This window comes from Podarcis muralis, chromosome 14, assembly GCF_964188315.1.
Source record: "Podarcis muralis chromosome 14, rPodMur119.hap1.1, whole genome shotgun sequence".
NCBI classification, from domain to species: Eukaryota; Metazoa; Chordata; class Lepidosauria; order Squamata; family Lacertidae; genus Podarcis; species Podarcis muralis.
Window position 1 is genome coordinate 54,262,730 of NC_135668.1, and position 27,544 is coordinate 54,290,273.

General features: G+C 50.4%; 1 protein-coding gene across 1 annotated transcript in view; it reads right to left on the reverse strand.

Annotated features, from left to right (window-relative positions):
• Window positions 1–3,707: 3,707 nt before the first annotated feature.
• RNF216 (ring finger protein 216) overlaps window positions 3,708–27,544 on the reverse strand; it is an 83,815-nt gene continuing 59,978 nt past the window's right edge. Inside the window, exons 14-17 of the mRNA XM_028707274.2 lie at window positions 20,977–21,074; window positions 17,701–17,923; window positions 11,279–11,348; window positions 3,708–10,051 (exon numbers count right to left, since the gene is read on the reverse strand). Of these exons, the coding sequence (XP_028563107.2) occupies window positions 9,726–10,051; window positions 11,279–11,348; window positions 17,701–17,923; window positions 20,977–21,074 (717 nt within the window). The 3' untranslated portion in view covers window positions 3,708–9,725. The remainder of the gene's footprint in view (window positions 10,052–11,278; window positions 11,349–17,700; window positions 17,924–20,976; window positions 21,075–27,544) is intronic.

Sequence of the window (27,544 nt, forward strand, 5' to 3'; positions counted from 1 at the left end):
CAGCGGGGGACTTCTCCGCTGTCCGGGGCGATCTTAAAATGCTGGCGGGCGGGAGCGAAGCCTCCGCTGCCGCCCGCCAGCATTTTAAAAAGCCCCGGGACAGCGGGGGACTTCTCCGCTGTCCCGGGGCGATTTAAAAGCCCCCGGGAAGGCAAGCAGGGGGGACAAAGACTTTTGCCCCCCGCCGGCCTTCAGAAGAGGTCCAGGACCTCTTCTGAAGGCGGGGGGGGGGGAGTCTATGCTCCCCCCGCCTGCCTTCAAAAGCCGTCCGGGACAGCGGAGAAACATGCTGCGTTTCTCCGCTCTCCCGGGAAGGCAGGCAGGGGGGAGCAAAGACTTTTGCCCCCTGCCGGCCTTCAGAAGAGGTCCTGGACCTCTTCTGAAGGCGGGCGGGGGGCGAAAGTCTTTGCTCCCCCCCCCCCGCCTTCAAAAGCCGTCTGGGATAGCGGAGAAACGAAGGCTGGCGGCGGGAGGAGGTCTCTCCGCCCGCCGCCAGCCTTCGGAGGAGGTCCGAGGACAGTGGGGAAGACGCGCTGCGCTTCCCCGCTGTCCCGGAGATTTCCCTATGGGCTTTCATCTTGCGAAGGAAGCCCATAGGGAAATTCGTTTTGTGAAGCGCCTCCAAAACGGAAAACCCTTTCGTCTAGCGGGTTTTCCGTCTTGCGAGGCGTTCGTCTTGCGGGTCACCACTGTATTTCTAATAGCTACTACAAACTAAAGAACTACTGGCTTGCTTAAGAGTGTTACACCTCCCACTCTGCCACCTAGTCACTACATAGATAACACTCTCGCCACACACAGAATCAGGCACTCCTCCTTTCTCAAAACATCAAATCAGGAGATGCTTGCAATGGGAGGGGATGAAAATATCAACATCCCCTGCCCCCAGTCTCTCTCAGGAGGAAGCGCTCAGCCCCCCCTCACCTCTTTGATCCAAGAAGAACATAATTGCATGTTGGGTCCTAACTAAAGCATCCCTGATGGACGGCCATCCAGCCTCTGCTAGGAACATCTGCCTAGGAGGGAAGCCTCAGGAAAACACCAGAGAGCTGCTGGTCAGTTTCAGCAATACTGAGCTAGGTGGACCAGGGGGCTGACTCTAAGGCAGTTCCAACACTCTGCAGGAATCCTGAGGAACCCCTACATTTGCCCAGTGCAGGGCGAGTATGATCAGAGCAGCCTGTTAGGAGTTGTGTGTGCGGCAGCTTGTGAAAGGGGGGGGGACGGATCCCCCAGGGCGGGGGGTCTCCTACAATGCTGTTCTGCAGCAGCTTTCCGGACTGCAGCCGGTGTGTGAAAACGGTTGGTCCAGAGGTGTCTGAAAATAAGAAGCTGCAGCCGGGTGCTCCAGTCCTTGTTGCCAGTAGCAACTTGCTGGAGGTTCTTTTATTTGTGGCAGAATCCGTTCTGCAGCCAGGCTCTGCTTCTCCCTGCAGAGCAAGGTTTGATGAGGGGAGTGGGGTCGCCTCTCCATCACCCTTTGGGAAAGAAGGGGCAGCCTGAGAGAAAGGGGGCCCCCTCGCCTTTGGGAGGGGAAAGCCGCCCTCCTTGCAGGCCTCCTGGCTAACAAACATTTGGTCAGCCTGCTTTGGACAGCAATGCTGCTGAATCTGGTTGGCCACCATGAGGACAGGAGGCTGGATAAGTAACGGGGCTGATCCTGCAGGCTCTGTTATGCTCCAGTGTTGTGAAGCAAAGCATTTGGTCCCCTTTTGCTGGCAGGACTGAGAGATCCAAAGCAGTTCAGTCCTGCAAATGCATGGAATGCAAGGAAACCTTGTCTCAGGGGTAGCCTCAAAACAAACTCTGCTCAAACCCAGCTGAGCTCAACAGGGCCTGCTTGAGAGTAGACAGACTTGCCCCGCGAGTCTCCCATTGGAGAGTAACAAACTGGTCTCAGCTGTTGCACGAATTAACATTCATTGACGGCCCTTCCACTGGGCTGAGGCAGCCTTCCCAGATACTGCGTTTATGTTCTAAATGTGCAGCTGGACAAATGTTCTGTGCAGTGTCAGAAAAGTGCAGTGTGAAGCAAGTTTTTTTTGCAGTTGGGCATGTGGAGTTTCTAAGGAACTGGGTTGTGTTGATAACAGAAATAAGGTGAGGAAAAGATTGTTCAAAATGAAGATGAAGGCTGGCTCCTTTCACATCTCGCTAACCTGGCCAGGCAAGAGAGGCGGCCTTTGCCCTCTTCGCCTCTCCTGTCCCCAGCACTCAGTTCATGGAGTTTGCATCTCGCCCCCCCTCCACCCCCTTTTCCAAGGCAGCCAAGCTGAACTCTGGCCCTCTTCTCTTGAAGAGGGGAAGGGTCTCTGACCATGGAGAGGGGCCGCCTGACGCTTTGATGCTGCAAGGAAGGAGGGAGGGGGACACCTTGGCTCTGAATAGCAGCTGGGGGGGGGGGCTTGGCTTGTCCTCCCTCCTCTTTTCCCTTCACCTCCCCCACCCCCACCTCCTTTATTTGAAGAGGTCAGGGAGAGAAAGGCAGGAAGAAAGACAACAGCCCCCAACCCCCTGCCCTGCTTGGGCCCAGACAGGCCTTTCTCCTCCACACAAAGGAAACGCTTTCTGCAGCAGTGGAGGCTCCAGCAACCCACGGATCTGGCTAAAACTGACATGTCAGGAGGGGGGCGGGGATGTGTGCCACTCCTGTTAAGAGGAAGGAGAAACAGAGCTGTCCATTTTCAAATCAATTTGCAAATTAAAACACAAAAGCCTCCGTGAAAATTCATCGAGTTCCTCCTGATACGCAGATCTGTTTGCAACTGTCATTTTTGCTTATTTGAACAAACCTGGTAAATCTGGGGTCTTGCTTCCTAGTTCGAAGAGACGCTCAAGGAAATCAAAACAGGGCTGATGGAGGAGAGACCCTGAAATAAGCTCTCTCCAGTCGTATTATGCAGAGGATCAGGCTGTCAGAGTTGAAGGCAAGGTGGGGGGGTGGTGGCTGACGGGGGGGGGGGGGGGATGCAGGATGCTCCTGCCCTTTGAGCTAATCTTGCTGGATGTGCCTGTCACTCATCCACACACACAGCTGCACATCCATTTAATAGGGGCAGATCTCTTTCCTCGTGGGGAAGGAAAGGCCACGTTACAACCTATTGCTCTTTACCCTACACTGGCAAACCAAGGCGAGTGAGCAGATCCCCGGCCCTCTCCAATTCTTGCAAAGGAGGGTGCGTCAGAATTCCCCACCTGGTGAGGCGGGGAGAAAGAGATTTGCCTTTAAAAATGAATAATCTAACCCTCCGAATGACATGAACTGCATCACATGGAGAGATTTCAGTGCTGGGAGTTGGGATTTAGGACTGGCGTTTAGGGGTGGAATCAGAAGAACTCTACTCTGCAAACACCCTGGTTATTATGGTTATATTATGGGTATCTTCTGCAACACATTGGCACAATGATAGGGCATCCATGGCAGATTTATCCTGCTTTAGCTTGTTCCACTATGGCACTGTTGCTCTCCAGAGGAGTCATGGCAGGAGGAAATCAGGACGAAAATAACCCAGAAGATTTCCTGTATAAGAAGCTACAGGATTTCAGAGGAAGAGTCTCTTGGATCAGACCAATGGACCACCTTGTCCAGCGTCGTCTTCTTGCAGCGGCTGTTCAGATGCTTTGCCACCTATAACCACAAACAACAAAAGGTGTGGAGGAAACCAGAAGCCGGGGGGGGGGGGGGGAGGGAAGAAACAGCCACGCAATGAGAGTGCACAAGGTTGTTGTTTTAATTACAAAAAATTCAAATTACAATATAATACAGAGACTTTTTACACACAGAATATTAGAACGGTTTCCTACCAGAAGGTAAAGAAAAAATATTATTTTTTCCTTTCTTTATTAATAAACCACTTATTCGTTTTTAAGCTATCGTTATACAAAGTTGCAGGACATGCACAATTTCCCCTCAATAGGGTTTGCTCTTTTTTCTCCATTTCTTTTCTTTTTTTGCGAAGTGCAAATACTAGATTTCTCTCTCCACCTTTTAAGGCAAGTTAAATGTGACACTGCAAATTTGATAATAGAAAGTACCTGTTAAAATGTCAAGCTTGGGGTGTACAAAATACACACTTCCCTGTGTCTACCCGTAAAGAGAGATGAACTTTTTTTTAATTTTTTTAAAAAAAAAAGCCACAAAGGAAAATGCAAATACAAAAGAAGAGAGGAGGTCGTGAGAACCTGGAGCCCACAGGGGCATGTGACAGCAGCCTTTGCTAACTGCTGCCCAGCCAGATGTTTTGCACTACAATGCCCAGCCAGGAGGGCCATATTGTATACTCATCACAGCTGTACTAGCTGGGGCTGATGGGAGTTGTAGTGCAGAACAACAGGAGGGCGCCCTGTCCAGGAAGCCTGGCTCAAGCTCAAGGGACTTCAATGTTGCCCATGCTAAACCGTTCTAGTTTGCAGTGAAGCGGTTGTTTCTGGGCTGGACCTCTTCAGGCTATTTTTTAAAAATCCCCCTATGAAGGAAAATATCACGGCAGGGGGAAGTGGCCACACCAGAATCCTTGTGCTTGCTAGCTTTATGCGTGCAAGGATTTTTTTTTGAAAAAAATTGAGCAGAGAAGCGTTCTGTCATGAGAGGCCTCACCTGCATAGCCAGGTGGTGCGGCCTGAACAGAAGCACAGCACTGCAGTGAGAAGCCGGCCTTCACGCTACGTCACAGCACAGGGGCAACGCTCTCCCATGTCAGACACACAGGTTTGGTAAAGTTTCCCTGGCCGAAGTTCAGAAAACCCCTCGCAAAGAGGCGATGCTCTCCCCTTGCGAAACTTGGAAAAGGCAACCAACATATAACCGAAGTTAAGATTCATCCTGGAATACCTGCAAGAAAGGAAATCCTGGCCACCTAGGGGCCTCTTCCCTGCAGATGGCTGCCCTTTCTCCCCAACGTGGTGTTCTTAACACGGGAAGGAACCGAGGACCAAAACCCCCTTCAAGGGATGGGGGGGCTCATTGTTTAGGACGCAGTCACGCAACCCCAAACAAGAAGTTGCAAGGAGAAAGGCGAAATGCTCAAGGGGACGCTTCCACTGGGGGGGGTGGGGGTGAGGCAATTGAACAAGGCTGTTCAAGAAGTGCCAGGAGCTGGACCTTGGCATCTCTGTTCACGATCATAGGCTAAGGAGGTCTTTGCTTCAGGCTTACACATCAAAATGATGTGTAAAATCATGTTTTAAGTCAGTATGGACCCCAAGAGGTTTTCTCCATTGCTCGTGGGCAGGCAAAGAATGAGGAAAGAGTGTTTCAGTTTCAGATGCAGTAAAAAAGGCACCGTCCTTTCAGTCAAAATGCCTCAATTTCCCAAGAGGTGGATTATCCCCGCTTAAAGAATTATTTTACTCAGAGCACCAGAATGATGGGAGGCAGAGGCTAAGGAGCCATTCAGCTTGGGCGGGTATCTTTCTTCAGCATTTTGTCTATGCAAAGAGGAGGAGCCCTGGCCAAATAAAAAACCTCACTGAAAGGGGCACCAAGTGGGGATGGGGTGGGGGGTGGAGGAATAGGCCATCCCATCCATGCTAAATGGCTTTTGAAATCCACTGGATATGAAGAACAGCAACAGCTGAGCTTCCAATCTCTGGCTAGCAGGAGCTGCCGCCACCCAAGTCTCCATCTCTCTACAGGAAGCAGCCTGAAATGAATGGAGGCTATGAACTAAAGTCAGCACAGAAAATGGGGAGATGGTGAAGGGCCAAGGGCCTCACGGGTCCAGCAAACTGCAATGAAAGGTCTCCAGTCGTACTAAGGCAACAGCAGCCAGCTTTAACTGCCCCTCTGCCTGCTCCCAACTACCTTCACTCACGTACAAACATCCACAAAGACCTTCCAAAATGCTACGGTTTAGAGATAACAAATGGTAAACTTCATGTGAGCTGGTCAAAGCAAAGGGGAAGAGGGCACAGTAGCTTAACAATAGGGAAACGCCATTGTTAGGACCTGCTTTCGGCGTGCAAGGATCTGATCGGTCAGCGTTAGGAAGGCTCTAACCATCTTGGTAAAGGCACCCAGGGCCCTTGCACATGCCAGGGCGATTCTGCAGTCTAGGTTGGCAAAAACGTCAAGCTCCTTGCCGGAAGTTGAGCTTTGCCTCTGAGCACTGGCCACTGTGGGGAGCCCCACACTCTGCACAGCCAACACAACCACTGTGAGCGCATCAGAATTCCCCAAGACAAAAAGGGATGCAAGGTCCTCATCCGCATCTTTAGACACACATGGACACAGCATCCGGATATCCTGGCACAACTGTCCATGTGCACATGAATGGGCCGGTAGGCAGGAAGGCCACCTGCGCTTCATCTGCAACCTGGGGGACGTTGCCTCCCCAGGGAAATTGTGCCTGCTGCACAGAATGTGGACCTGGCCCAGAGCGCCGAGCACGCAGGAGCGTCTCCTCCCAGCGAGACCCACGGAAGGGGAGCCAAAGTGACTGGGGGAAGATTCAATGCCACTGGGCTTTAGTCCATGGGAACCTCCTGCACACTGCAGAAGCAATCCTGGAAAGGCAGTGCGAATGGACAAACTGGGAGCGATGCACCAACACCAAGCGCTTTCAGAAGCAGCTTCTCTTATCAATTAAACCGCAGGATGGCACCCACAGGCCACCTCTCTGTCTACAGCTGTGATACAAGAGGGGTTTCTTTCATGCATAGCTGGTTGCACTCACACACGCCCAACGCTTTCCAAAAACCTCACCAGCGGTCCTCTCATCCTTTGTTTCTTGACAGCTAGCCCTGCTGATGTCGCTTTTCTCCAAACACAGCACCACCTGCATGTCCGGCAATTGCTACATCAAATAATCTTTTGTTTAAAAGTTAAGGTGCTAATGTCAAAACCTGAAGAGAAATCAACCAAAGAGCACTTGGCCAGCTGTATCCTGACCCCTTTTAAGAATCACTGAACAGGAGCAGCAGTGTCGACAAACAGCATGATTTTAAACTACGGCAAACATGGAACAGTCAACGCAATGGAACTTTTAAGCCAACAGGTTACACAGAACGAACTTGGAATGCAGGTATTGCCAGATTCATCCGCAGCACACACACACCCCTCCCTGCACACCTGTCCTACAGGCAGATGTTCTCTCTCTGCAGCAAAGGAGTCATTGTTTCACTTTTGTTACACACTCCCTCAGCTATTCCCAACTTGGTGCCCTCCAGATGTTATAGACTCAGGCCCCCAGCCAGCCTGGCCAATGATCAGGTGAGACTGGAGTTGCAGTCCAGGAGAGCACCAAATAAAATGAGTGGGAGGGACTGAAACAGATCAGTTTCCAAATAAATAGGTGCTGCTGCTTGGGTACGTATTGCAAGGGAAGAGGGAAGGGCAGGAGGCAACAGCACCCCCAAGGCTATTGGGAGAATTGTTTTGGTTGCCTCTCAGGGTTTAAGGTTTGCCCGTGTTCAGTGCCCTGGTGGAGCTCACGCAGGGAGCTCCCAAATCAATGAGCGCCCTTCCATTCAAGGGGGCAGGGGGCCAACATAGGAAGAGAGGGGAAAGGGGGGAGCTGCCATATTTGGCTTTGTCTGTGCCCCATAGTCCCAGGACTACGAAGGTCAAAAGGGAAGGTCGGGGGAGAGAAGAGCCCAACTCAGAACTGGTTCCACGCCCCCACTCCACCCCAAAGATGCTTTATCATAATACTTCTAAAAGGAAAACAGACCCAGAATTTCAAAGAGTAAGTGTGAAATGTATTTATTATTAAGCAAAAGGGTGGTTGGAAATTCTTCTCCATTGGAGTTATTTTCTGTAAGTTGCTCATAATCCTAGCAAATGAGAGCATCCATGTTCATAGTTTTGAGGGGAAAAACTGTTTCAAACGGCTGGCGTTAAGTCAGGCGGACAGGATGTGATCCAGTGCTCATTCCTGCCGCACTTGCCGCACAGAAGCCTTAGAGTGTGGATGGACCTGACGTGTCGTTGTGCGAGAAGTGGTCCGTATCTGGCAACGGAGACCCCTCCTTGAAGCAGAGGCAGGACTGCAGAGCTCTGGAGTTCCGCAAGTCATGCAGAAGGTCAGTTCACTCCACAGAAGTGCTCAGGCACATGGGAGCCTTTGAAGGACAGGCTGCAACCGGCTGTGCATTTGCCGGCGTTGGTACAAAACAGCCCTTAAGCCAAGGGTGGGGAATCCATTGTGGTCCTCCGGAGGCTGCTGGACTACAACTCCCATCATCCCTCTGGGCATGGGAGCTGGAGACCAACAAACCCTCTTCCAGCCCTGCCTGGAAAGCTTTAGTGGAAAGCTTTAGGCTGAAGGTTTCCACAGCCGAGTGCGGTGGGTCAGCGGCTCAAGAGTCCAAGGAAGCCTTTGCACATATGCAGAGCGCCCAGGAGTGCTTGGGTCATGACTGCTCTGACCCAATTAACGAGGGCTCCACTGGCCTCGTGCAGCTCCATGTATGCAGGAGCAATTTTGTGATCTTCTGGGAGCTGGAAATGCCTTTCAAGTGTGCAGGGGGGAATTCCTTGACCTCCAAGCCTGCAAGATGCCCCAGAGTGCTTCAGACCACAACTAGACAAGTCAACGAGAGGTACTCCCAACATGCTGAAGACCCCGAACAGCAAAGCACACCGACCACAACACCAGAGGAGGCAGAGGCTCGCCTGTGAAGCCAGCCGACGCTCACCCGGTTCCTTCCAAGGATTCCAGACACGTCACCACCCACACCGCCCTCCCTGCAGCTGTACCAGGATTCAACCCACAAGGCTTTCCATGTGCAATGCAAAGCCCAGCAGGAAGCAGTCACAGGGGCAACGCACCCCAAAGCCATAGCACTGCTAAGCCCTAGGCCCAGCACCAGAGGTTTGGCTCACACACTTGAGAACTGTTCCAGCCACGGAAGCTGCATTTATTTGAAACAGATGTGGTCTCACGTTACATTGAGCTGTGCTGAGTGACAGCAAGTCTTCAGTTTGGCACCTCGGAAGAATCAGAGGCCTCTGATATCTCTTTGAAAAGCCCGACCCACCAACACACTGAGTCTGGGAAGGCTGGGTTGCAGCCAATGCGAGTCCTGCTCAGGGTGGAGTCATTGAACTTCATGGACACGGCCAACTTAGGTTCACTGGTTTCAACGGGTCTACTCTTGAGTAGGACTTAGTTGGCTGCAACCCGCCACCTGACTCCTGTGCCAAAGGCACAAGATGGTTGTGGTGGGAAGAGCTCTGCTGGGGTTTCTTCCTGACCTGAGGGCCACAGAAGCTGCCAATCTGGTGTTTGCAACGGCCTCTGCCAACTTCTGCTTGCCTCGGGGGTTTCCCATCAATGGTTTAATTTGCCCGTCAACCACACCGCTCAAAATCTGTAGCTGGCCGGAGCTGAACCTCCTACCTGATTCTTTCCCACTCTCAGCGCCGTTTGGGCAGGCAAGAGAAACTGTGTTTTTGGCACGTGGGTCCGAGTCGCCGCTGCCTCTTGCCAAACAGGCCCCCTGCACTCACTGAGCAGAGAACTTCCTTCCTAGACGAGCGGCGGAAGCAAAAGGGTGCCAGGGCGAGCCTCCCGTCCCTTCCGCTTCCCGGAACAGAGACTGGGCAGCAAAGGTGCTGATCTTGCCTTGGGGGACGAGAAGACCGGAGGGGCGCCCAGGAGCGTGTTCAGCGCTTGCAGTTTACGGGGGAAGTGGAGAAGGGAGGAAGGGGCGGGCTGCGTCAGCCAGTGTGTGGACTTTCCCTGCAGAGACTTCCCAAAGTCCTGGCGCCGCCCCGAGCCGGGTCAGAACCGGTGCCGCGGCTGTGGGCCAAAGTGCATCGGGAGGTTGTGCTCCAGCGGCAGGTTCACCTGGGGGAAGTCGTAGTTCACCCGCATGTTGGGCAGGGGGGGCACGTAAGGGGCAGGGATGGGCCCCATGTTGATGTGGCCAATGTTGTTGTAGAGCGGGCGGACGGGGGGCATGTTCAGCGGGTAGGCGGGGTGCACAAACGGGTAAGGGGGCATTTGGTGGTGGAGGTTCTGTGGGACCGGCCTGGGGATGGCTTCGATTCGCGGGATTTTCTCCGCAGGCTTCTCTGCCGGGGGCCCAATCCGCTTGAAACTGTTTTCTAGAGGAGGAAAGAGAGACAACAACGTGGAGGGCAGGTAAACAGCAGAATCAGCAGATCAGCTTCAACCTTTAAAGCGATGGGGGCAGGGAAGGGCCAGCCTGACTCCCCCAGATGTTTATGGGCCCCTGGGCCAATGGCAGTCAGAAGAATTGAGGGGTCCGGCAGCAGCTAGAGGAGAACCAGGCTGGCTCGGATTGAAATTCGTTTGGAAAAACCTTTTGAGTTATCTAAAAAGTGCAATGATTAAGCGAGCAGCAGATTTAAAACTGTATAAATCCTACAGAACTTTAAAGAACACCAGACAAGATATTCTCCATTTTCTAATACCGCTGCTATAAGAGATGCAGGCAACCCCCATGCTTCCTGCTTTTGCTCATGATGCATTTTAGTCAATCAACTCATGCAATGAGCCAATTTAATAATAATAAAAAAAAAAACAGTTTCCCCTATGTCACATATATAATTTTAAAAGAAGTAATTTCGGTGAACAGCAAACGTACACAAACGTATTACAGTGGTACCTTGGTTTGCATACGTCTTGGTTTGTATACGTTTTGGATTACAACCCTTTTTTGGGGGGGGGGGGATTATGAACAAAAAAATGTTGGAGGCCCCATTGGTGAAAGCACGCCTTGGGTTACTACCTGTTTTGGTTTACAAACAGACCTCCGGAATCGATTATGGTTGTAAATCAAGGTACCACTGTACTTGCCATTGGAATTCCCCCTTCTCACTCTTTTCTCCAAATGTAACATTCGGCTAAAACCCCACAGTGGTTGTAATACTCTGCTTTTTCTGCAGAAGACCTGCATGCCACATACACAGGCCTGGTTGAAACTTGCCTGCCAAAACTCAGGCAGTGCAGCTGAGGTTATCCCATTATGTTATGTATTCTTGTGTTTCTATACTTTAAACTGCTCTGCAATCCTCAGATGAAGGGCAGTATAGAAGTTAAATAAATGATGATGATGATGATGATTACGACACACCCCTTGAGGCTACAGAATATCCCTAGGATGCTGAATTGTGCAAACACTACCAGCTCATTTTCATTTAAAGTTTGCAAGATCAACCAACAGGCAGACAGCCGACCAGCCAAGAGTGTCTTGTGTGGGTAATCATGGGGCTTAGGCAGAAAGCGCTTTTTGGAATTGGGGCTGCTCCGTTCTCCAGGGACCCCCATCGAGCTCTGCCTGTTAAGGGGGAGGGGGAGGCACCACCCACCTCCGTTTTTCCTCTTTTGCTCCTCTTCAGCTTCCTTCTGAATCTCCTGGATTATCTTCTCGTCATCCTCCTAGAAAGGACAGAAACAAACAAAAGCGTCAGCGTGGCTGTTTTCTCTCAACGCCCAAACAGACGAAGAAGGAAAATCAAATTTCTGTGCCGAAATCTGCAGTGAGAAAATCTGAATTCTGCAAATTGTGCAGAAATATGCAAACCCGAGAGACTTCTGCCAATTTTGCATACATTTATTCTGCAACAGCGTGTTGCTGTTTATATTATTTCCCCCGGCTATTATTAGAAATCGTGCTCAGCGACCGCATCTGGATCTCGAGATCACCCCGGACACTTTGAGGCCTGAGGGCCAGGGCCTTATTCGAAGAAAAGGAGACGGAGGAGGAGGTTTGCAGGAATCTGAATTTGGTAAGCAGCGAATAACCACTTCCTGTGGAAACTGAGCACCGTTTCAGCCAGCCGGGTCGCTCTAAGCCCCGGCTGCCACGAAAAAGAGGTTCGGGTGGACGCCTCTCCAGCGCTGCGGGTGCAGACGGCCGGCTGTGCAGCCGAAGACCTTCAGCAACATCTTGGACTGCATTTGAAACTGGGGGGGGGGGGCAAGCAGCAGGTGCACGGCCACACTGCTGACAACTTGCTGTGCGCTTGCACGAATCCTCACCCACACCATGGAGCGTGACTAAGCCGCTTACAGGCAGAACACTGATCCTGCCGCAAAGCTTGCAAGACTGACGAAGCAGATGGCAACAAGCGGCGCCTCCCCCCAGCCCTGCCAAGGAGCAGCTGGAGCGATGCTAATCCTTTAAATGGCACCCAAGCGTGAAATGTTCAGGGGGCAGCTCCAGCTCCAGAGAGCCCCACAGCCGGGCTGCCTGGGAGAGGCTGCCTGCCATGGAGGAGGAGGCAGGCCTTGAATAATCAGATTAAGAGGCTCAATAGGAGCAGAGCTAGAAACTCAGGTCTATAAACTAGGCGCCAAATGGCTCCTGAATCCAAGGTTGCGGTCGCCAAAATGGAAGGTCTAGTTGCCATTTTGGGACAAGACGGCTTGAAAACCTCATTTTTGAAATGATGGACTGACTGTGATGGATTCTCAGTTAAACATCTGGCCAGTGCAGATGACAACCTTGAGCTAGGTGAAGAAATTAAAAGGAAAAAAGTCACTTGATCTAGGGACATTCCACATCTATATTGGCCTCTTCCAACCTCTTTTTTTTAATGACGACATGGACCATTCGTAACGGAGGAATATTCTTCACAACTGTGAGCAGGGCAGTGGGGGAAGTGAAGACAAGTGACGACGATTCACTGTGACGTTGTTTGCTGCTCCTGCTCCTGCCACACAGAATTTCTGTGCCTGCTTGCTCAGCTGGCTGGGCAGGGGCGTCTCCCATCTGCAATGCCTATGACATATGCTGGGAGAAGGGGATTAACCAAGGCAGGCAGGAAACAAAGAGTCCCCACCCTCACTCTGTCCAACGATAGGACCGGCCACAATCGCCAACACTGCTTGCCAGCCTAGACCGCATCCTCTCTCCAAAACAGGGCCATCCTTACTCCGTTCTCCTTTCTTTCCATTCCTCTACCTCACCCCACATTCCAAAGTTCTCAAAAAAACCTCAATTTTGGAAGAATGCCCAAAGTTACATCTTAAAAATTTATGCAGAGCATAGGATCAGGGAGACAGAAAGTGTGAGAGAGAGATGTAGACTGCAGAACTAGTTGCAGGGAGAGTCTGGCTGCCTTGCAAGATGCAAAGAACTTCAGCACAGCTTGTTTTCATTTCCCCCTTTTAATCTCTTCCTGTATTCCACACCCCGCCCCCCCGTCCAATGTGGAAAACGCTCTGGATTTGGAGAGCGCCCTGGGACACTCCTGCAAAATGTGCTGTCTTTGCATAACACATGGATGGATGCAGGAGGCTTGCCAGCTTCCAGATTTGAATCTGGTGAAGCCCAGCACATCTCGAAACTCTGCCAAGTTTCCCCGTTCTGCTTTCTGGCAGGAGGAGCTCAACATCCCACCAGCGAGGAGAAGTCTTCTGTCCAGCAAGGCTGGTGCCCTCACTCCAATTTCTTTCCTGAGTCAGCAGGCTGCCTCCAAAAGGCTTTCCAAAACAGAGACCCTATGGATCGTTGTTGGCGGACAGCCACTCGAGGAAAGCCTTTGCAGTCACGACTCTGACTCAGTCGTACCACGCATCTGCTTTACAAGTGGGTAGGTGGCGAACGTCCCGCTTTGGGCCACGTGGCCTGATCCTGGATGTGAGAAGGTGCCCCTGAGGCACTAATCCCAGCTGAGAACCATAATCAAGTTTGGTATTTAAAGGGCAGAGATTTTTTCTCCCACTACAAGCTAACACAGCAAAAGCTGAGAACAAGGGGGCGGCAAAATCGCCAATGATTGTGCTTGTGAAATATCACAGACCAGAGCTCTTCCTTCTTCATGGCCTCTGGCTGCGCTGTTATGGCAGAGGTGCCACAGAAAACTGCATCATTTTTGTTGTTGCTGTTTCAACAGACTAATGCTGGTGCTACTCTGGAATTAATCCCATCAGTACCACTGGAAGAACAACAACACAGGACATTTCTCTCTCATACACAAACACACACACACACACACACACACAGAGCAGAGCCAGGCAGCTGCTTTCCTCATATTCCCTTTCCCCCCAAATCAGAGTAGGATAAGCCCTGCTGGATCTGACTGACTACAAGCCCTAGAAAGATTTTTGTGAGGATAAACCGTGTGGCTCCCTCCTGCCCCTGACCTGCCACTTTGAATTCCTTAGAGAAACTGCGTGATGCAGTGGTGACAGGTAGGAGGCCTGCATCTTGTCAGGTTCTGCTGGAGCAGCGCAGAGCAAGTCACCTGGGATTGCGCAGGTGTGACTGGGAGCCAGCTGCAGGCTCGGGGGGGGGGGGGGGGACGGACTCTGTCAGCTCCCCACTGAAGCCACCATGGGGAGAATCCCCAGCTGCAGCCACACTGTATGGATTTCCTGGAAGCTTGTGGATTTGCTAATAATAATAATAATAATAAAAAAAAATTATTTCTACCCTGCCCTCCCTGGCCAGAGCTGGGATTTGCATACTTTAAAGAGAAATTGGGGGAAGCCTTGGAGGGGACAAAGGAGCAAAGCAGCTGCACACATGGTGGTATTAACGCCTGACACATATATAGGGGGCACAGTGAAAATGCCAATGTTTCTGCCTGCTGAGGGTGCAGAATGAAGGACGGCATTCCTGGCAAAGCTTTATCCCAGCCCAGAAACTGCAACTTAAGAATTCACACAAGTTTTCTTCCCCCTGTAAATTGCCTCTGCCTGAGCATGCCAAAATATAATTGGGTCCCAAGATAGCAGTGCATAAACAAGACTAAAAAATATGAAAATAGTACTGTATTGTATTCAAAGAACATGGCTAGCAAAAGCTCATATTTACCATACTCAAGTGGTGTTTATTCTGCTTTGCCCTGGGAATCTGAGCAAAATATTCCATTCTCACCCTTGTTAAGTGTATATTTATTGCACACTGTTTGAACATTTTGTATAATTTACGGCATAAAAAACAGGTTGTGCTTACAGCTAACACTCTACCAGCAAAAATAGGTGAAATAACTTCCACCGGCCAGTTATGCACATGAAGGTTATGAGTAAATTTCCAGGGGGTGGGGGGTGCAATTGCTTTCCCCAAGAACGCTGAATTGAGTGGGCGGAATTGGAAAAGGCTAATAGACTGAAAGAGATTTTCAACCCATGTTCTATCTTCTGCTATCACACACACAAATGCATTACACTTTGGGGCTTAACTGTATCTTCATTTCCTCTCTCTGTTCTTTGGGTCTTCCTGTTCTTTATGCCCTGCAAAAGCAACGGGGACCATGCAGAGAAACTGCACCAACGATTAACATTCTGCACAGAGTTAAACCCAACCCAGCCCTTGCGGAGAGAAAAGGAGGGACTCTGCAAATCTGCATGTGTGTGCTAATGTTGCGTAGTTTAGCCTGGTGTTGCTAGCTATAGGTAATGCAGGCCGCTGCACAGAGCACAATAGCCCTGCTCCTAAGCAACGGGGATTTCATTTAGCAACTGTCTGTCTGCTGAGATGTCATTAAGTCTTGCCCACAATGAAAATGGGAGGAATCCTGAATGCCGAGTCAGCCTCCCCTCCTGCAATTTACGGAACAACTGCACAGCTGATGGAAACGTTTTATCGTTTTTAGAATTTGTAAATATGGTTGCATTGTTTTTAGAGCTTACGGGAACCATTTAATTGGTTTTAGAACTTGTGCTTTATTCTGCTTTTACCTTCTCCACCGCTTCAGTGGCTTTATGCTACTTAAAGAGCCCTTTAAATCGGTTAAATAATCTGTTCACTGAAATGCATTACCACCATTCTATTGATTATCCCCTTTTAACCAACTCGGTAGCGGAAGCTACTGGAGGGAGGGATGTGCTTGGTGTCTTGGTGGTGTCAGGAGGGCTGGCCTCTTCTCAGAGCTGCATCTGGAACTGGGATGCTACAACACCCCCCCCCCAAAGCTCACCCCAGAGGATGGGGCACGGGATGTGCTCCCCCCTTGCAGGAAATTGGGTGCATGCTGCTGGATCACTGCACTCCTTTCCGCTGGAGTGGAAGGGAAACAAAATGCATCTATTTTTGTTTCCCTGCTTCAGTAGTTCCAGGCGTGCGTCTCTACACACAGCAAGAGCACAGCTAAGCGAAAGAAAACGTGGAGTGTTGGGAAAGGGGAAAAGGGCCAGACAGGAAGGAGACATTCTCAACCAGCACAGAGTTCAAAAAATAAAATAAAAAATGCAATCACAGAATATTTCTATAGGGGATTTTTGTCCAGTGCAGCAACATCACCAAAAGATGGGAGGGAAGAGGGAGAGCCTGGCTAATTATTTCAGGGTGGAGAAATATTTTTTTTGCATTTTAAAAAGAGTTACTGGGAGCTGGTTTCTCCATTTGCAATGCATCCCCCCTCCCCATTTTTGAAGAAATATTAATAAAAGGGCTTCCTTTTTCATGCATGTGCAGGCACAGCCGTTCCCAATAAGCTCTGAAATGATTTCATGAGGCAGACACTTCCAGGAGGCGGGAGGGAGGGAGAAGAGCTCCTTTCAAATCATTCCCAGCTTAGTCAGGGAGCGCCTGAGTAACAAGAGGCAAGGCAGGAGGAGGGAGAGAGTACAGGGCTGGAATGGAGTCAGCAAGCAGGGAAGGGGGGGATGAAGCCCTCTGTAGAAGGGAGAACTCCTGCACGGAGGCACAGGCAGCTTGCTCATGGCTGAGAACCAGCAGGGAGATGGACTGCAACCTATGGAGCTGATAAGGCAAGCCTCTTTGGGGAAGGAGCTGGCTTAAGTGGCGTGTGGAAACGCATTAGTACATGGCTCTGTGGACTCTTGTGCTGGGCAGCGGAAGCCTTCTTGCTGTGCCTTGGACATTGTGCCACAGTGAGAGAAACAAAGAATAAGGAAGGTGCTTGTGGAAGAGAGGTCCGGAGGGTAGCAACACAAGAACGGGGCCTTCTCTGCAGTGGCTCCCCGTCTGTGGAATGCTCTCCCTAGGGAAGTTTGCCTGGCGCCTTCATTTAGGTGCCAGGCAAAAACGTTCCTTTTTAACCAGGCCTTTGGTTGATCCAATTTACATCCTATGCCCTTTTAAAATGTGGCTCTTTTTGTGGGGGGCACTATTGGATTATTGTTTTTATTTTTATTTTATATATTATTATCTTTTTTGTGAACCACCCTGAGACCAGGCAAATGGATAACACTGGATTCAGGACTGGGAGTTCCAGCAGGCGTGGGAGAGCGCTCTCTGCAAACAGAGTGTGGCCCAGACAACTCTCTCCAGAATCCTTAATTGTCCATTGGCAGAAAAACTAAAGAGCTCTATGAAGAGTTAGAAAACTCGCCACCTTAGTCAATGAATGGGTGATATGCTGGGATGCTGAGCCAGAAGGTGGACTCTGCTTGTTCTCAGAGGCTACTTTGGTTCCAACACATCACTGCAGCAGGAAAAGGAAGGTGTTAAAATGGCCTCTCCTTCCAACAACGATCCTATGATACGTTTCCTAAATTGTAAGTTCTCTCACGCTTGCAACGCAATCTCAAAGAGGGCGCCAGTACTGAGAGCTGGCAGCATGCAGGTGCATTTAAATGTTCACTGGTTATTAAGCTATAAGCCGGATAATAAAATCAAGCTGCCACTCTGATTTGTATGCATATATTGCCACAGGAAGCTCCGCCTTGGAGGTGAAGGCATGGCACACCCAAAGGACAGGGCCAGAGGTCACTTGTGATTTTACCGCAAGCTGCTCCCAGAATGCTCTGCTCCTGAATCCGCGCAGGAGAGCAGTCGGGGGAAGCGGAGCCACTTGTGTCTATTGGAGTCACTTACCGTGGGGTCTGTCCAGAGGGAACACTTGGCACAGTCTTGACAAGGGGCCCCTGGGGATCGGGGGTGTTGGCAGAAGTGGTCGTACCCATTAATGGCGGCTCGGCAGAGGTAGCACATCTGGGCGCCACAGCGGCACGACATGCGGTTGCAGCCTTCGGATTTGATCAGGCCGGTGGCGCACTTGTGGCACTTTCGGATGCGGGCCGCTGTCATCTTCTCTTCTCTGCAATGAGGCAATTGGGAAAGGGTTAAAAAAAAAAGCCAGGTGAAAACAATGTGGCAGCACGTCAGATATTTGAAGATGGCTATCGTATCCCCTCTCAGCCTCCTCTTTCCCAGGCTCCTTCAACCGTTCCTCATAAGGCTCGCTTTCCAGACCTGGATCATCTTGGTCGCCCTCCTCTGCACACCGTCCAGCTTGCCAATATCCTTAATGAATTATGGCATCAGCTTTTGTGTTTGGCGGGCTAGAGAACACTTCATCCACTGCACACAATTTTTAAATAAGGATTTTCTTATAAACAGAAGGTGGCAGGTGTCATTTCAGATGAGGTGTTTCCCATCACTGTCATGCAGGTGGCTGCTGAGATAGACACACACACACACACACACACACACACACACACACACACACACACACTCCTCTAAGAAGAAAACGTCCATCCCTTCAAAGCTATGATGTTTGGTCATATGCAAACTAAATCCCAATGAATTCTGAGTAGGCATGTAGAGAACTGCATCGTTCATTGATCCAGACTTCATCAGCTAACATTTCTTCAAATGGTGACAGCCCATATCAAATCACAATAATATAATTATTCATACATTTGTTTAGATGTGTGTTAGTGAGTGCTCTTGTTCTTTGCTTGATGAGAGATCTATGGGCCTGGGTGTCGCACACTTGCCTTCAGAGTCTCCACATAGATGAACACACACACCCCAATTCTTTAGCAACCATTTCAATAGCACCCTGCCATCCCGAACAGGCTCTTTCCCAGGAAGGGGGGGGGTATGAAGCCCACCCCTCCCATGCTGTTTCCAAGGAGGTCTTTGTGGCTGTCTATTTAGAATTACCTTATGATGAGTTGGAGACAAATTAAGTGAAAGGAGGTTCATTGCAGGCTGGCATTCTGCAGGCTTAAATCTGGTTTCCCAGAGCGTCAAAGAGGTGGGGGAGCTAAACGTTAATGCAGAAATAATTTAACCCAGGAGTCAAAGCACACACAGACCCTCACCTCTGACAAGCAGAAAATATATAGCTGAGGTAATGAAAGAAGCAGGAAATGCAAACTCTGCACTGTTGCTTGATGCCTTTTATAAATCAGAGCCTGTTGCTTTGGTTACAGAGATGCTGCAAAAGGATTGCTAACTATTCTGTTCTGCAAACAGGAGATGTTTAGGCCCTGACAATAGTTTTAAGCTTTCCCCACGCAAGTTAAACATTGCACCAGCACTTTAATCACTCTGTGCTTCTGCTGATATTTACAAGTTATATAACAGAGCACCTACATTTTGTTTTCATTCCCACAACAAAGCCCAGTATCCAAGGATGCTTTCTGAAGATCCTTAGTTTACATTGCACGGTTTCAACTGCAGACTTTTCCCTCCCACCGGACAAATATTACATTTTATACCTTGCGCCTCTCTCAATATGGTGCTTAAGACAGCAACTGCTCTATTCCGAACTTTAAAAATGGAAAGCGTAGTGCTGGTGGTCAACAAGAGAGGTTTAAAGACTCTCTCAAGGCAAATCTAAAAAAAATGTAGTATAAACACCAACAACTGGGAAACACTGGCCTGCGAGCGCTCCAGTTGGAGAACAGCCTTGAACAAAGGTGTCATCGACTTTGAAGATACTCATACTCAGAACGCAAGGGAGAAACGTGCTAAGAGGAAGGCATGCCTGGCAAATCCACACCGTGATCAACCCCCGCCCAGAAACCAATGTCCCCACTGTGGAAGGACGTGTGGATCCAGAATTGGCCTCCACAGTCACTTACGGACTCATTGTTAACACCGTGTTTATGGAAGACAATCTTACTCAGCTACGAGGGATCGCCAAAGAAGAAGACAACGACTCAAGACACCACAGGGAGGCTTTGCAGTCCTGTCCAGGCACTGACCAGACTGACCTTCACTTCAGGAAGATGATTCTATGTCTGCATCACGTGTCTTTGGACCTTGGCTCTGTGACTGAAAGAGGTGAAACCCATCCTGCTACTCTTAGATCTCTGCCAAGGGCCTCTCACACCCATGTCTTAGTTTGGTGGCTCCAAACTCCCACATCCCCAGACCACTTGAAAATCACTGAGGGTCTTGGGAGCTCTCTTAATGATCTTCCTGCCTGTTGTTGCAACCGTAATGCGCTGTGCTAGATGCTGCAGGGTGTAACACTGTATTTTTATCGCCTCTTTGATTTTCCAGTTCCCCCATTTCAAATTCCTCTTTGGGAACTGTGCTTGCCCTTAGGGCAGACAGTAAACCAGCCATAGGTGGACCCTGCTCCCCGTTTTCTGGGCTGCTCCCTCTCATCTTCCCAGCAGGAAGCGCCAAGCAGAGCAGGAAGCTGGGCCTGAACTCCAGCTGCGCTTCCCCTTCCCAAGACTCAAACGGGACGTTTTATTGTCTGCAACAAGAGCAGAATTTCAGCTGCTCAAGGATAAGAAACTATATTAAAACTATATATGCAAAGCAGCTCTCCCCTGGCTGTCCTGCACCCAGAGGTTTGCTCTTTCAGAGCGCATAAAAGCAGATACCTCGAAGGAACTGGGCAGGTTTAGCCTGGAAAAGAGGAGGCTGAGAGGAGAAAGGATAGCCCTCTTCAAATATCTCACATGGGCTGTCACATGGAAGAGGGAGCAAGCTTGTTTTCCCCTGCTCTGGAGTGCAGGACTCGAACGCATGGCTTCAAGTTACAAGAGAGGAGATTTCAGCTCAATATCACGAAGAACATTTTGACAGTAAGAGCTGCTCCACAGTGGAACGGTCTCCCTCAGGAAGTTGTGGACTCTCCTTCTTGGAGGTTTTTAAGCAGAGCTTGGATGGCCATCTGTCGTGGATGCTTTAGTTGAGATTCCTGCATTCCATGGTGTTGGACTAGATGACCCTGGGGGGTCCCTTCCAACTCCACCATTCTATGATTCTGGGATATATCCTGAAGCACAAAAACCCTCTCGCTGAGGAGGCTCAGTAGCAGGTACTTTCTGGACTGGCTTAAATAAGAAACTAGAAAAAAAGGGCTTCCTGGTTCTCCCTGCCCTTCACAAAGTTACTTACATAGATGTTCGGTATTTTATGTCATCCTTCTCGGCCAGCTGCTCACAGGTGAGGTTCATATGCTCCTTCCAGAGGCCCTGGCATTTCCTGCAGGTTTCCTGGAGAGTGAGATCACCACATTAAGCAGCAGGAAGACACCAGTGATAATGACAATTTTTAAAAAAGGCAACCAGACAAATAAGCAGTGCTGAAAGCATTTTGCAGGCAACACAGAAATACAAAAGACAAAAAGAATGCTTGAAAAAAAGAAGTGGCACTGAGTAAAGAGGCCGGCAGCATGAAACCGATTGAAAAGACTGATAAAACACACCTATCTTCCCCGGGTACTAGGGTGACACTAGACTCAATGCCATAGGGGCCTCTCTAGGGAGATAACTGCGCAAAGAGGGTGCCACCACCGAGAAGGCTCAATCCTTGGTCACGACCCACTTTCCCTCCAAAGGCAGGGACACCAGCAAGGACATCTGAAGACAGAATCGGTTCACAGGGCAGCCCTTGAGATGCTGGGCATCAGCTGCAATTGGAGAAAACACGAAGGCGCTCAATCTTCATTTAAGCTCCACCCGTGTATGTCTCCACCACCACCCACCACCCCGTGCTTTGGAAAGGTTTTATCTGTATGGCAGGGATGGAGAACCTCCAGCCCATAAGGTGAATTTGGCCGTCCAGGCCTCCCCATCTGGCCCACCAGGCAGTTCCCCCAAATCCACAGCCAGGCCCCCCTTTCTGGTGCACCTGATCCCTGCAGAAAGCATGGCTGAGCTCCCCACCAGCAGCAGCTGGTGGTGCTTAGTCCCTGTCTGCCTTGCCCCCACAGAAGGTCAGTGGGGGAAGAGAAAGATCTGGCCTGCTGGGCCAAAAAGGCCCCCCCTATCCCTGGTGTGTGTCTGTGGAATGGGGGGGGGGCGGGTTCCTGCCACACAGAGCCAGCCCAGTGGGCCCCTCCTTTGCCACCTGTGGGCTCCTCATGCAGAATCAAGTCCGCCCACCCAGAGGTTTGCATCGGTTTGGGGGGTGATGGGAAAGGGCTGCTTGCTGTTCCAGAGCAGGGGGGGCCGGCGGGGAGGCAGCCTTAATGAGCAAACCCACATGGAAACGAGAGGCTGGTTTCCCAGCCAACGCGCTAACTTGAACCACCAGGCCTCCCCAGGCGGCTGCAGGAGAGAGACAATGGCCGGACTCAGCACCGCAAGACGGTTTCGGGATTTGTGACGGAGGGCCCTGAGAGAGCCATGCTGTGGGGTTTCGGGGGCTGCCGGCACTTGCTGCTCTAGGACTGAATGCCCCAGAGCCTGGGTGGCTGAGCTCAGCGTGGTGCTGAAGAACTCTCCCGCAAAACCTTGTGGAAACGGACAGAAGCAGTGCAAGGGGCAGCGTGGTGCAGCGGATAGAGGGCTGGGCCAGGACCTGAGCAGCCAGGGTTCAAATCTCCACTCAAGCCATGAAGCCAGGCTAGTCGCTCACTCCATCAAAGGGTTGTTGTGAGGATGGGGAGGGGAGAACACTGAGCTCTTTGCAGGAAAGGGAAGGATAGCAATGAAACATTTGCTGAGCTGGGCCAGGTGGGGTACTCTATCAGTCAGTACCACTGAGCTGTGAGGGGCTTCAAAACATAGGAACAGCTGTATGGCATCAAGCATAGCATGCCCTAATTTTTTGCAACTTCTGAAAACATTATGCTTTCCCTCATGAAGGAAGCCAACCTCAATTTTTGGAGGAAGAAGAAGAACACACATATAAGGATTTGGTAGGGTTGCAGGGCAGATTAAATTGCTTTGGGAACCCCACGTTTGACCTGTGTCTTGAAGGGGATAACTTGGATTTTTCCACCACAAGCACCCCAAAACACATTGGATCAGCCTCATGGACTGTGTGTGTGCACTTTTATGAAACTGAACATGATTCTCTTCTGAGATTTTTACAGGAAGCACAAGACGTTGTCTTCTTCTTTCCTCTGTCTCATTCCCCTGCTTTGCTTCCAGCCCATCCCCCTAAATGTACTTCTTCCTGGCATGCTGGATATCTAATATGGCTTCCACAGCTATGGTGCAGAAGCAGAATGCCAGCTAAGCGTTCCTTTAAAAATGCATTGTGATCTCCTCACTGTCGGAGGAAGGGAGAGGGAGCCCTCACACATCATTCTCCCTAATTTTCCAATTTTCTCTAAAGGCGGAGGGGAGCTATTTGCATTCAAAGTTCCTTGCAAAAAGGCAAAGCTGCCTCCTCCTTTTTAATAAAGTGCAGCTGTTCCAAGCAGGAGCTCATCCATCAGCAGACAGTGCCGCCTAGTGGTTGGAAGCAGCGCCCGCCAGGGGCCTTTGCCAGAGGCACAGGAGCAGCAGCAAGTCTGCCACAGCCATCAAGGTGCTCAGACTCTTAAAGAGGAGACCTGCTGTCAACAGCTGCTGAGCCAAGGAGCATGGCAGCCAGGCCTCCTTAGCACTGCTAAGTGCTTTGGGAAACTGTAGCTGGTTGATAGGAACCAGGAAGCGGCCTGGCTTCCACCTCCTGGTAATCCATGGGGATTATGCAAAACGCAGCTCAGAGCAAGCCAAGGATACTGGGAGATTATTGCAAATCCCACGGCATTTGGAAGAGAGACAAGAGCTTTTATTGGGCCAGCTAGTCACTTAAAACACCCTGAGATCTCAAGGTATGTATGTATTTGCCCTGCAAAGGAAAATGTCACCTGGGCCGATTACAGAGGAGGCTGGAACAGCAATGCTAGAGTGGCAGAATCACTCATGCCGCCGTCAGCCTTGCTCTGTGAAAAGTGAAGCTGCTGGCAAGATTTGCGCTGCTTCAAGTCCTGTATCTCTGCTCTCCTTGCACAAGAATAAGGCAAGGCTTTCCGGCACTGTCACAAACCCTGAAAAGGGAAGGCAGTCGAAGCGCATGGAAAGAAATCTCTATGGAAGCTACTCATTTCAGTATGGGGGTGGGACTGTGCTGCTGCTTATGCAAATCTGTCTTTAAAAGGCAAGCTGCTGAACAGATAAGGGAGTACTAGAAATATCAGGGAAAGAAAACCAGGTATAATCCAGTCCCAGAACTCAGGGGCCCCATGGGCACCGCAACCCTAATCCCACTCACCTGGCAGGAAACCCCACTGAACTCAACTTCTGAGCAGACACGGACAGGATTAGGCTGAAGTAAGTTAACACAAAAGGAATATCTCACCAAGCTAGTAAGAGTTCCTAGGGCTGATCTCGTTGGGGGCCCATGCAAGCGGTGACTGCAGCGACTGCCATCCCATAACGGTTGGCTTTTGCTTAGCCACTGGCAATCCCCACCCCAAACACACCTTGTTGTTGCCTCCACCTTTTTACCCAAACTGGCTCCCCAGTTGTTGTTGAACTACAACTCCCATCACCCCTAGCTAGCAAGGCCAGAGCTCGGGGATGATGGGAGTTGTAGTCCAACAACACCTGGGGACCCACCGGTTGAGAACCGCTGCGCCTAGTCCAACCCCCTGCAAGGCAGGAATATGCAGCTGTCCCGTACGGAGATCGAACCTGCAACCTTGGCGTTATCAGCACCAGGCTCTCACCAGGTGAGATATCCAGGCTGACCATTGTTCCTGCCACCAGCCCTACGCAGGCACAAGCCCTTGTGAGAATAGTGCCCTTCCTAACACTGGTGAGCACACCAAACACCAGTGATCTTCAAGCAGTTTATGCCAGTAACATGCAACACAACAGACGAGTTTCAATTATCATCTCTTGGCTCAGCGGAGATACAGACAAGCCATTTGACTGCACAAAGGCACATTTTGCAAGGTTTTTGCATAAACTACGGTTCCCTGCTTTATCCAAACCAGGAAACCATGGTTAACAGCTCTGGAATAAAGCCAGGGTGCCAATTCAACCAGTGCGATAGGATCACAATTGCTGGGCCATATTCTGGACAAGCTACAAGTTTCCAAGCAGACTCAGAGAGCAGCATATAATGCAGTAACCTAACCTGGATGTCACCCAGACACAGAGAACTACGACAATATTATTTTAGTCAACAAGCCACAAAAGGTCGCAGCCTGCTTGGTTTTGCTTGGTATATACCCGGGGCTCGGTTTGTGACTCTTCAGGCACTTCAGGTTATTTGGTTAGACTTATATAGCCGAGATAAATATAGCTGTGACCTCACACTGCTATATTAGCATACACAGGGCAGGAAGCCCGAGTTGCGATTCCAGTCACTTGATACTGGGAGCACACGGATGCTGCGACTATCGCCAGAGGACATCTCAAGCTTGCAGCAGCTCAGAGCCTCCCTGAGCCAAAGTAAATAACGCTAATCAGACACAAATGTTGGCTCATGCAAAGTCTCCGAAGTCTAGACCTCCTGCAGCTATGCCAACGGCACAAGGCTAAGAGCCACAGCAGAGAGTTCTGGGAAACTGGCACCCAGCAGATGCTGGGGACTTGCAGGGAAGGAAGCAATGTCTCCCTTGCATAAACTCCCAAATAGATTTCAGGAAACCCAACAGGGTCTGATGGGAAGTCTGGTCCAAAACATGCAGAGAAAACCAAGCTGGGGAGGGCTGATCTACTCCATGTGGATGGTCTCCTCTCCATCTGCCCCTACTGTGTTTCATACTGCAGCACACATGACAAGGTGCATCTCCTCAGAACTGAACCAGCAGAGCTAAAGTGGTCTCTTCCACTGACCAGAAGGCCAAGGGGCCACGGCACACACACACAACCATCACAGCACTGGAGTCCGCGTCCTGGCTCCATCCATCAGCCAGTGCATGAACAGCTGCTCCAGTGCTTGCCTTCCTCTTCCCTCCCCATTCCGTTTTCCTTCTCTGCTGTGCCTATTTGACTGTGAGCCGGCAGCCATGAGCTGGCTTGTCTTTTAGTACAGTCGTACCTTGGAAGTCGAATGGAATCCGATCCGGAAGTCTGTTCAACTTCCAAAGTGTTCAGAAACAAAAGTGCAGCTTCTGATTGGCTGCATGAAGCCCCGCTGGACGTTCAGGTCCCAAAGAACGTTCGCAAATCAGAACACTCACTTCTGGGTTTGCGGCGTTCAGGAGCCAAAACGTCCAAGAACCAAGGCGTTCGGGACCCAAGGTACGACTGTATATGTAAAGTGCTTGGGAAATGTTGTGAGCGTTTTAAGTGTTTAAGCCTCGGTAGAGGCTGGCAAGGATACAGTGGTTCACAAACCATTTTTAATTTTGAGATGGGCAGGAGGATCCACAAAGTCACAAGCTCATGCAGTGCTTGACACTCCCATTGTTCTGGGCGCATTTTGCGACAGGGAATTTCACTAGCACAAGCAGTTTCTGAACTCTGGGCGCAGTACTGCACCTAAGATTTCATACCAAAACTTCAGAATGGAAGGAGGACCTTTTTCTGCCTCCCCACTCTCTGAAGACTGGAGAAGAGACCCTCTTCAGAATATTAGGGGGGCAGGCAGAGGGAGGACTAGACCATGTGAAAAATGAACGTAATATTTTAGCTGCTGTTCATTCATTTTCAGCTTTGTATTCTTGTGATAAAAAAGTGCACAGAGACATTCCAATGTTGCTCCCATAACCCACGATTAAGGTGCCATTTAGCTCCTAGCTTTCATATCTCAGTTTCTAACATTGAGCTCATGGCGGGGACCCGAGACAACAGTGGGCATCATCTCATCCAGCGTTCAAGGGCCTTCTGTGGAGAGAGAGAGCACAGCAAGGCTCAAGGGCTGGGTTGCAAAACAGGAAGCTTCCCACTGCAAATGTCACTCTCGCCACCAACTCACCAGATGACCAGCTATGAACTCTTCAGCCCCCTCCACCTCCGATAGGAAACATGCGGGTGGAGGAAGCAAGACAGCACCAACCTTTCCAGCATGCTCTGTGAAAACTACCACCTAGAACCGCAGAGTTGGAACTTACCCCCTGGGGTCATCTAGTCCCCCCCCCCCCGCAATGCAGGAATCTCAGCTGAGACATCCATGACAGGTGGCCACCCAACGTCTGCTTCAAAACCTCCAAGGAAGGAGGTTTTTGTTCTTCTAGGGTGCCTGCCCTGCTACCCTTCACTTCCCCAACTTTGTTGCCACCCCAGAAGCCCACTTCTACGCTTCACCATATAAGGGGATCTTTCCAGGGACCAGAAAGCTGGTATGACTGGCAGACAAAGACCTATGAACCCGTATTTGCTTTTGCCCCCCACCCCCCTTTCACGGGGCGGAGGGAAAGAGCGCACATACACACCATTGTTCAAACGCTGCAATAAAAGTTCCATGTTTATCCGCAACTCACTTTTATGGCCCTGTTGCGGGAAAGCAGGTTGTGCAAGGAGGCCTCTGCCTCCTGCCCCACATGTGGCTTGAACTTTCGGTTTCCACAGCTGACTGGTGCAAAGACGTTACCTCCTGACCATCAACCCCTCTGCGGATCTTGCTCACAAGTGACCTGGGCTGAAGGCAGCAGACTCTGCCCTCAGAGTCAGATTTAAAGGCAGGGGGCTCGGTGGGTCCCCTTAACTATCCACTCAACCACCAAGAGAATAACAGAAGAGTTGGTCTTGATTTGTACACCTGGCAAATCAACCTGGCAGTGCTGCAATAAACT